General features: G+C 44.9%; 1 protein-coding gene across 1 annotated transcript in view; it reads right to left on the reverse strand.

The window, feature by feature from the left end:
* LOC119411063 (A disintegrin and metalloproteinase with thrombospondin motifs 8-like) overlaps window positions 1-10930 on the reverse strand; it is a 64097-nt gene extending 53167 nt beyond the window's left edge. The window contains exons 1-2 of the mRNA XM_037677985.1: window positions 10244-10930; window positions 1868-2107 (exon numbers count right to left, since the gene is read on the reverse strand). Of these exons, the coding sequence (XP_037533913.1) occupies window positions 1868-2107; window positions 10244-10930 (927 nt within the window). The remainder of the gene's footprint in view (window positions 1-1867; window positions 2108-10243) is intronic.
* Window positions 10931-11116: the final 186 nt, after the last annotated feature.

Here is an 11116-nt window from a genome sequence, read left to right on the forward strand (position 1 = left end):
GTACCAACCAGGAGGTGGAGACCAAGCTTCGGCTCCTCTGCGAGGGGGACCCGAGGAAATGGACGTCCAACCTCCCTTGGATTGAACAAGCAATCAACTCTCTTCCATCCTCTACATCAGGTATTTCACCCTTTCATGTTGTCTTTGGATTCCAACCCCCTGTTTTTTCAGTCCAGGGGAGAGAAGCTCGGGTTCCCTCTGCACGACTCGCAATTTTACGTTGCCAGCGAGTCTGGAGAAAAGCCAGGAGAGCCCTAATTTTGGCCACCAAAAGGTACGTTCGGGGGGCTAACCGCAGGAGAACGCCTCAACCATTGTACAAGGTGGGCCAGAAAGCGTGGCTCTCCACCAAGGACCTTCCTCTCCGTGTGGAATCTAAGAAACTAGCACCACGTTTCATTGGTCCTTTTCTGATTACCAAAATAATCAATCCTGTCTCTGTTCGCTTACAGTTACCCAGGTCCATGCGCATTCATCCAACGTTTCATGTCTCAAGACTCAAGCCATTTGTCCTGCCACGTTTTCGACCCACCACCGACCTCCCACCACCCGCCCGACTCATTCAGGGGAGCCCAGCCTACACGGTCCGACGCCTTCTTCGATCCAGAAGGTGGGGGAGAGGACTCCAGTATCTGGTAGACTGGCAGGGGTACGGCCTGGAGGAACGTTCCTGGGTGCCCTCACGCAATATTCTGGACAAAACCCTCATTAGAGACTTTCATCGACTGAACCCTCTCCAGCCTGGTGGTCCTTCAGGAGCCGGACCTTGAGGGGGGGGGTTCTGTCATAGCTCTGCTCTCTGTCAGCTCCTCTGTCATGCTGCACACTCAGTAATCACTCAACTCATGTCACCTGTCACCGCTCATTATCCCACAGCTCCACCACCTGGTCCAGTCAGTACTTAAGTTCACTCATTCCTCTCAGTCTGGGCCAGATTCTCTATCCTGTCTCATCAGCAGTAGACTTTCCAGCATTCCATTGATTGACTCATCACGTTCATGACCCTTGCCTTGACCACGACCACGCTTTTGCCTCAGCCCTCGTCTGCTTTTGCTCATCTGATCAGGTACCGACTCATGCTCTTGTTTTTTGACTCTCTTTTTGGATCACGTACTGGATACTTCTGCTGAACAACTGACTTCACGGTATGAACTCTGCCTTTCCCTTCTGACTGTTTTTTGGATCACGGATTAAAGGTCAAGCTCATTCTGTATCACGGACTTATCCTTATCCCTGAATCTGATTCCCACAGATTCATTTCCCCAATTAGTCTCTTTCCCCCTGCATCTACTAACCTTTATCTTTTAGTTGCAAGCCTGTTGGACTCCGTTCCAGTGGACCTTAACATCAGTTCTACTTCTACTGGCAGCCCGCCACTTCAACACTACCCAATCACGAACTACCAATCAGAAGATCGGAACCGGCCCAGAACCGGACCTACTCCAGGGTTTTACTTTATTTCACAATAAACCTTTTAACCCTCTCAGTGGTTGTTGTTGTTGTTTGCGATCCGGCCTCTGGTTCATGACACAAAATTGCATTTCGTTTATTCCAAATTTTCTGGGGGAGGACCCACGGAACACACACACACACACGCACACCAACATACATACACACACACACACACACAGGACCGCCTGCTGTTTTTGTTCCAGCATCAATTAGTTTGCAAATTAAGCCCTGCATAGGGGCAATTAAAGCTGCCACTCACTCATTCCACATTGTCCCCACGCTTTATGCAAACATGTCTTAGAGACAATTATCTAAACCCTTCATTGTCTCTAAAGCATTTGTTATTCTAAGTATTTGTATAAAAGCATGCACATCCACAGCTATAAACACAATCCCAGTAGATTTTAATGCTCACCTCTCTGGTGAACAGTATGGCAGTGTCATAATGCTCCAGGTGCCTCTGGCTCAGTGGATTGAAAAGCTGCTGCCAGGAGCAGAAGTTCCTCAGCGCCATGTCTCCATTGCTGGAGATCTCTGGTCCAACCTGCTCGTCCTCCACCACTAACATTTTCACCACCACCATGTTTACTGAGTTCTTTATGCTGGGGTGCTTGTACAGTTGGGCAGCCATGGACATTAGGGTAAGAATGTAGTGCTGTAGAGAAAAAAAAACACATTACATTTTATAGGCTTGAATGATTAACCATTCATGTTATAGTTGAGAACAGAGCCAGGCTATATGTTTTCCTTTGAGTTCAAGGCTATTCTGATTTTATCTTAAAACTTTACAAAAAATATCCTCAAGCACTCTGTGCAAATTAATTAAATGGTAAATGGACTGGACTTATATAGTGCCTTTCTATCTTATTTCAAGATACTCAAAGTGATTTACACTACAATCTGTGTCCTCATTTACCCATTCATACAGTGCTCTACTAGATCTCTACAAAGCTAATTGAACAAATCATTCACATTCATACACTGATGGGACACACATCAGAGGCTATGAGGGGTTCAGTGTCTTGCCCAGGGACACTTCGACATTTGACTGCTGGTGGACTCGAACCCCCAACTCTCGCATTGGAGGAAGACCGCTCAAACCACTCAGCCACAGCTGCCCCCATTAATGTATGTATTTACAGGTAACAATGAATTTAAGCTAATGAAGCCATTGAAGCCACAAGGGAGCACAAGCCAGTGTATCTTGTACTGTCCCAAGCCCTGGTAAATGGTGAGGGTTGTGTCAGGAACAGCATCTGATATAAAACACTTTTGCCTAAACTATAATGCGAGTTCATCTAAGCAACACCATACTGGATCGGTCTAGGCCCAGGTAAACAACGACTGCCACCAGTGGTGTTGACAAAAAGGGTGCCGGTGGAAATTGTGCTACTGTTAAGTCGAAGATCACAAGGAGGGAAACGTGTCAGGAGACAGAGAGAGAAGAGGAAATTCAAGAATGTAGGACTGAGGGTTGCAACTCTAAATGTGGGGACAATGACAGGCAAAGGTAGAGAGCTGGCTGACATGATGCAGAGAAGGAAGGTAGATGTCTTATGTGTCCAAGAGATCAAGTGGGAAATCAGAAAGGGTCACAGCCTTGGGGCAGGGTTCAAACTGTTTTACCATGATGTGGATAGAAAAAGAAATGGAATAGGGGTGGTCCTGAAGGAGGAGTTGGCAAATAATGTAGTAGAGGTGAAAAGAGTGCCAGATAGGGTGATGTGTCTGAAGGTAGAAGTAGAAGGTCTGATGCTAAATGTTGTCAGTGGTTGTGCTCCACAGGTTGGATGTGATGTGGAGGTGAAAGATACATTTTGGAAGGATCTGTATGAAGTGATGGGAGAGTATTCCCAGGGAGGAGAGAGTGGTGATCGGAGCAGACCTGAATGGACATGTTGGTGAAGGAAACAGGGGGGATGAGAAAGTGATAGATAGGTTTGGTGTCAAGGAAAGAAACCAGGAAAATCAGATAGCAGTGGATTTTGCCAAGCGAATGGAAATGGCTATAGTCAACATCAATTTCCAAAAGAGGGAGAAACATAGAGTAACTTATAAGAGTGGAGGAAGGAGTACACAGGTCGACTACATTCTGTGTAGAAGAGGAAACCTGAGGGAGATTGGAGACTGTAAAGTTGTGGCAGGGGAGAGCATGGCCAGACAGCATCAGATGGTTGTGTGTAGAATGACTGTTGCTGTGAAGAAGAGAAAAAGAGTAAAATCAGAGAAGATCAAATGGTGGAAGTTGAGGAAAGAAGAATGTTGTGAGGAGTTCAGTTAAAGGCTCTGGGTGGTAAGAAACAGCTTCCAAATGACTGGGCTACTACAGCAACAGTAATTAGAGAGACAGGTAGGAAGGTACATGGTGTGTCATCTGGACAGAAAATGGATGATAAGGAAACCTGGTGGTGGAATAGTGAAGTGCAGGAAGCTATTCAAAGAAAGAGGTTAGTCAATAAGAAATATGACAGTGAGAGGACTGAAGAGAGGAGACAGGAATATAAGGAGATGCAATGTAGATCAAAGAAGGAGGCGGCAAAGGCAAAGCAGAAGGCGTATGATAAGTTGTATGGAAGGCTGGACACTAAAGAGGGCAAGAAGGACTTGTACCAAAAGCGAGACGGGGATCAGGCTGGGAAGGATGTGCAGCAGGTTAGGCTTGTTAAAAATAGGAATGCTAATGTTCTAACAAGTGAGGAGACCATGATGGGAAGATGGAAGGAGTACTTTGAGGAGCTAATGAATGAAAAAAAATGAAAGAGAAATAATAGTAGAGGTCATAGAAACGGTGGACCAGGAAGTGGGAAAGATTAGTAAGGGTGAAGTTCTGAAAGTGCTGAAAAGACTGAAGAAGTGGAAGGCAGTAGGACCTGAACACATACCAGTGGAGGTTTTCAAATATCTTGGAGAGATGGCAGTGAGGTTTTTGACTCAAATATTCAATGGGATATTTGAAGATGATAAAATGCCTGGGGGGGCAGCACGGTGACGCAACTGGTAGAGCTGCTGCCTCTCAGCGAGCAGGTCCTTGGTTCAAACCCCGGTCCAGGGGCCTTTCTGGGTGGGGTTTGCATGTTCTCTCATTGCATGCGTTGGTTTTCTCCGGGTGCTCCGGTTTCCTCCCACAGACCAAAAACATGCATGTTAGGCTGATTGGTAACTTTAAATTGTCCCTAGGTGTGGGTGAGAGAGTGAATGATTGTTTGTCTTGTTTGTCTCTATGTGGCCCTGTGATGGACTTACGTCCAGGGTGTACCCCACCCCTCGCACAGTGATTGCTGGACATGGGCACCGGCGACCCCCGTGACCCAAAATGGAATAAGCAGGTAAAGATAATGGATAGATGGATGAAAAGGCCTGAGGAATGGAGGAGAAGTGTGCTGCTGCCCATTTTTAAGAACAAGGGTGATGTACAGAGTTGTAGGAACTAAGGGGAATTAAGTTGATGAGTTCATGACATTGAAGATCTGGGAGAGAGTTGTGGAAACTAGACGTAGACCAAATGTGACAATTTGTGAGCAGCAGTAGTTTCATACAGAGAAAGACCACCACAGATAAATGGTGAATGGTCTGTACTGTCTATCTTATCAAGATACTCAAAGCACTTTACAACACAACCTGTGCTCTCATTTACCCATTCTTACAGCACTCTACTAGATCTCTACAAATACTAACCAGTGCTTTAGATCACATTCATACACCAATGGGACAAACATTTGAGGAAATGGGGAGTTCAGTGCCTTGCCCAGGGATACTTATTTCATTATTTAATTTTATTAACAAAAGCACTTGGGGTCCACTGTACAGGCACATGGGGAATGTGGTAAAGAGGTGAAAAAGAGAGTCCAGACAGGATGGAGTGGATCAAGAAATATTTCAGGAGTGATTTGTGACAAGAGAGTGTCAGCAAAGGTCAAAGGAAAAGTTTACAAGACATTGGTGAGACCAACTATGTTGTATGGTCTGGAGACAGTTGCACTGACAAAAAGACAGGAGACGGAACTGGAAGTGGCAGAAATTAAGATGTTGAGGTTCTCCTTAGGAGTGACAAGTTTGGATAAGATTAGGAATGAGATCATCAGAGGTACAGCACAGGTTGAACAACTGGGAGGTAAAGTTAGAGTGGACAAACTGTGAGGGTTTGGACATGTCCAGAGGAGGGACAGTGGTTTGGACATGTCCAGAGGAGGGACAGTGGTTTGGGCATGGCCAGAGGAGGGACAGTGAGTATATTGGCGGAAAGATGTTAGAAATGCAGCTGCTAGGAAAAGTACAAAGAGGAGATACAGTGTATGGATGCAATTAGACAGGACATGGAAGTACTGTAAAATGTTGAAAGATGCAGGTTTTTTTTTTTTAATCTCAAAAATCTCATTGTTCCATGATTCCCAAACAGAGAACTTAACTCTCAGACTGCAGGTTTACTTGTGATTCCTAAAATTTCTAAAAGTAGAATGGGAGATGATGGTCTCAGTTTTCTTGCTCATGTTTTGTGGAACTAAATTCCAGTTTCAAGCCATTAGTCTAGCCTGGAACAAGACTTTCCCCTTCTTCTCCTTACTCCACGCTCTATGACCGATGTCACTGCTGTTAAAGTACTAACTAAAGGACAGAACACACCTGCTATAATGTTATGCTGCTACAGTTTGAGACCGACTCACTCAGGTGTCTTTATTCTCTATTAATCATGTGTGTGTTTGTCATTTTGCCATCCATCCAGCCATCCATCCATCCAGCCATTATCTTTACCCACTTCTTCGTTATCGGGTCACGGGGGTCACTAGTGCCCATTGTCCAGCTATCATTGTGCGAGAGGTAGGTACACACTGGACAGGTCTCCAGTCCATTACTGGGACACATGGACAGGTCTCCAGTCCATCACAGGGACACATAGAGACAAACGAGACAAACAACCGTTCTCTCTCTCTCTCTCTCTCTCTCCTAGGGACAATTTAGTTACCAATCAGCCTAACATGCATGTCTTTGGTTTGTAGAAGGAAACTGGAGTACCTGGAGAAAACCCATGCATGCACAGAGAGAATGCAAACTCCACCCAGAAAGGTCCCGGGCTGGGATTTGAACCGACAACCTTCTTGCTGAGAGGCGGCAGCTCTACCAACTACGTCACTGTGCTACCAATTTGTCACTTTTACTTTTTGTTAATGTTTTTCTTTGTTGACCTTTCTATAGAAACAAGGGGGAGTGATGGTGCAGAGGTTAAATGGATGGTAAATGGACTGTACTTATATAGCGCCTTTCTATCTGATCAAGATACTCAAAGCGCTTTATACTACAATCTGTGCCTCATTTACCCATTCATACAGCACTCTACTAGATATCTACAAAGTTAATTGAACAAATCATTCTAAAGAGACTAGGGCTGCAAAAACGAATCGATAAAAATCGATGATTAAAAGCGTTGGCAACAAATTTCATTATCGATTTGTTGTGTCGCGCGATTATGCGTCTTTCAGGGCACTGCGGAGCCATTTCGTTTCGTTCATGGGCAGTTCATTGTCAATGCTGACTGACTGAATAAAGTAAATAAAAAAAAAAACCTCTCAGCGCGAGTTGAACAGAGCGAGGGGGGAGGCGGAAGCAGAGCAGAGGCTGTTTTCAAAGGAAAATAAGTAAATTTTACAAATGACCAATGCAGCGAAAACTCCGAGTCCTCCAAAGTGTGGGAGCTCTTCACAAAGATTAAAACTGAGAAACATGCAGCTTTGAAAATTCACGACACGAGAGAACCACGCTGATGAAACATAAACATGTCGGCGTCACGAGGAGGAGGAAGGAGGTGAACAGCAGATACAACTCGTCTCACTCCCAACTCGTCATGTGTTGCAGGTGAGTCTCTACAATATTCTACATTTGTTGTGTTTCCAAATGAGAAGACGTAATGTCAGTCTCTCTGGTAGCTGAAGCTGCTGCTTGTTTGTTAGCTGATTAATGACAGTGATAAAGAACGTGTGTGACTTTTTATTTAATTTAATTGGTACAAGCAGTGTACCAATTAAATTAAATTATGTGATTTATAAATAAATCTAACACAAAGATAATAATTTAATGATTAAGCTTCAACTTTTAATTTGTTGGCAAAGGCTGAAGACACTGCAGGTATGGCGGGATGAATTGCATTTAAACAGGAATTAAAGTAATTTATTACATTACTCAAATGTGTGTAATTAAGTATTTTATATGTGTGTGTGTGTGTGTGTTTAATTGCTCTTTTAGCTACTTTTGCCTGAACCTAACACTGTAAGTGAAACAAGGCATTTCTTGAGTTGCTGTAAATTATGATATGATACATATTTACTCTCTCATTCCAGAAAACAACAACAAACAACAACATCCTTCATGATGGACAGACATCATGGACACCACAGCAGCAGCTGTCTTCACTGAAAGCATCATGAACATGATCGTCACTGACATGAGGCCTCTGTCGATGGTTGAAGACGAAGGCTTCACTACAATAATCCACACTTTTAATCCAGGTTACACTCTTCCCTCAAGGACACGTTTTACAAAGTAGCTACATATTATGCAGGTATAAAGATACATTTGTATATATTTTTGTGTACATTTATTTTTTGAAGCTATGTGACTAACTTTTAATTTTTATTATTCAATATTTTACTAACAGAATAGTCAAATAGCAACCTGTTTGTTTGTTTTTTGCGAATTGCTATGTCAGTCAAATGTTCAGTTTCGGAATAAAGGGGTGGAAATTAAAACGTTTTTTTATTTTTTTTCCCCTGATTCATCGATTAATCGAAAAAAATAATCGGCCGATGAATCGATTATTGAAATCATCAGTAGTTGCAGCCCTAAAAGAGACTAGTCAGAGCTTTATCACATTCATACACCAATGGGACACACATTGAAGGCAATGCAGGGTTCAGTATCTTGCCTAGGGACACTTTGGCATGTGACTGCTGGTGGATTTGAACCCCCAACTCTTGCATTGGAGGACGACTGCTCTAACCACTCAACCACAGCCACCCTCAGGTTAGATTACAGGCCCACCTGTGGTCACCAGTTCAACTCCCTGGACCAACAACATCAAAACCCATACCTGTCTCCACCCTCATTTGCTCCACTCTGGGCCCTTGAGCAAGGCCCTCAACCTCCACCATCTGCTCCCTAGATTGCAGTTCTCTGCTCCACACAGAGAGCTGTGGTAGCTCCGTGGTCTGTGGTTGCGTCAGGAAGGACACCCGGCATAAAAACTATTTTTATACGACTCAGTTCGCTGTGGTGACTCCTGAAGAAGAGAGCTGCTGAAAGAAAATAAAACCCCTTTCTATCAAAAACACACTTTTCCCAGTCTTTCTGTTGATCTGTGTATTTCCTTTCCTCCAGCCCCCAGCTGTTAATCCTGAGCCTGGTTCTGGTTCTGTTGGAAGTTTCTTCTTATTAAAAGTGTTGTCTCTTTCCACCAATGTGCTGTCCAAGATGGAGGATTGCATCACCACAATCTGCTGCCTTCTTTACATAACTTTGTCTGGTTATTTCATGATGTACTGCCCGTATTGCACTGTAACAGAAATAACTGGATCTGGAACTGTGCTGGACTGCACTGGATTTATTATTTGGCCTTGTTTTTTATTTTTATTTGCAAAAGCCGACTCATAGTTTTCTTACAACTTGGCACCATGAAAATAATCTTAAATAAATTTGACTTTGACAGACCAACAAAAGGCCCATTAACAAATTTCTAACCCTGAGAATCCACAACCCCTTCAATATTAAAACTACTGAATTGAAATGAAGCTCCGAGGAATGCAGCCTGACATTTTGTGCATTTTTGTTGCCTGACCTTTTCTGAGCTGACAAAAATCAGTGAAGTCACGTCGCAGACTGCCAGAGCACATTTTGGGTAAAAGCAGCAGACAGAAGTATGTCTACTGTTTCATCATCATGTCTGTGACTTTACAGACAAAGTGGAAAAATGTTCAGCGACTTGTGGAAAATTCCAAAATGCCCCAAGGTGGCGTTCAGGTTCTGATCAAACGTCAGTGCAGAGAATTAAACACAGCTCGTTGAAGGGATGCACATCAGCACTGCGATCAATGATGAGGAGACAGCGCTGCAGATGTTCTGGTCAAACCTTGAGATGTCATGCTCAGAGGATGTGTTGGGATGGATTTTCAGCTCAACATCGGGAATTGGAATGACTGAAAACATACAGCAAATACTCTGAGACTTTCATTTAAATCCACCAGTGGTTTGTAAAATATTTTGCTAACGGACAAACAGGCTTGAGTCTATCAGTTAACGATGTTGTTTAGCTAAACCCACACCAAATGTCAGCACAGCAGCTGTAAAACTGACTGAATTAAAGACATTTAAAGTTATTTAAGGTCAAGGCACTTCCAAGGTCAGTTGGCTGTAGTGGCTGTCTTGAATTGGGTTGGCTCCAAAAAAACATAAATTTTCATTCAGTGATCATTTTCTGAAAGATCCGTCCAACGGTTCATGAAATATTTTGCTAACAGAGAAGAGTTGACTCTAAATAGTAAAAGGGAAATTTGTAAATAAATATCTTGCGCACTGTTAGCGCTTAGAGCACGTGAAGTCTTGTTAACAGCTCAATTCTGTAATTGACTAAATAAAAGCCAATTAGCTGTGGCGGCCATCTTGAAAAGACTGACTGTTTAAATAGTTGTAGATGTACAGCCAGTATTTATTTTCTGAAAGTTTCATTCTAATCTGTTCGGGCTCATGATATATTCTGCGCGCGCGCACACACACAGGCACACACATCATCATCGTCACGTCACCTGACCTTTATTTCGTCTCCATAGAACTGGGTCATGGTTGCGTCTGCGACCACCAGGGTCTCTATGAAGCGTGGCGCGGACACGAAGCGCCTCTGGCGGGGTTCCCTCTGTGCGTCACCGCCGCCCAGCGTCAAACTTTCCGCCTGCATCTCCTCCGAGGAGCTGTCAAGCAGGAGCGGAGCTCCTTGGACCTGGACACCAGTCCTCCTCCTGATCACGTGTGGCCGCTCCGCAGCGTCCGGACCGCGGCCGCCGCGCACTTTGGGCTTGATCACGTACTCCGTCCCCTCCGTGATGAAGGAGCCCAAGATGCCCGAGCACAAACTGACCGCCACGTGCGAGTTCTCGTCCTGATCCACGCTCCCGGAGTAAAAGCAGCTCCTGAGACGCGCTCCGCTCTCCTCGGTCCGGTTCATGGAGCTGCTGGGGTCGGGGCGCTGGGCGGCCTGGGCCCTGAGGCGCTGGATGGTGAAGGAGGGCGCCATGAAGATGGGGTCCGGGGTGAGCTTCAGGGTCAGGCGCGTGCCGAACGCGCTCAGGGTGTAGCTGCGCTGCTCCTCGCTCCTTTTCCAAAAATGACCCCTGAGTCTGGCGTCCACCCGGACAGGTACGACCTCCTCTGATTCAAAGGAGGTGGCACGCGCTGAGCTGACCACACAGAGGAAAGACAGCAGACACACAGTGGGACACATCTTCTGTGTCCTGAACCCAAAAGTGGTCAACATGATGTGACTTGAAGAGATGTTTGTATGTCTGGAACACTGCGCGTCTTCTTCCAGCTGTCAGTGCGCGGACTCGTCCACGTCTGATGAGTCCAGCCCAAGTTGTTGTCCCGGCTCCTTCCGAGGTTTTATACTGGATGAGGAGGGGGCGGGTGT

The sequence above is a fragment of the Nematolebias whitei genome, chromosome 6 (genome assembly GCF_014905685.2).
Source record: "Nematolebias whitei isolate Nwh7 chromosome 6, NemWhi1, whole genome shotgun sequence".
In the NCBI taxonomy this organism is placed as follows: Eukaryota; Metazoa; Chordata; class Actinopteri; order Cyprinodontiformes; family Rivulidae; genus Nematolebias; species Nematolebias whitei.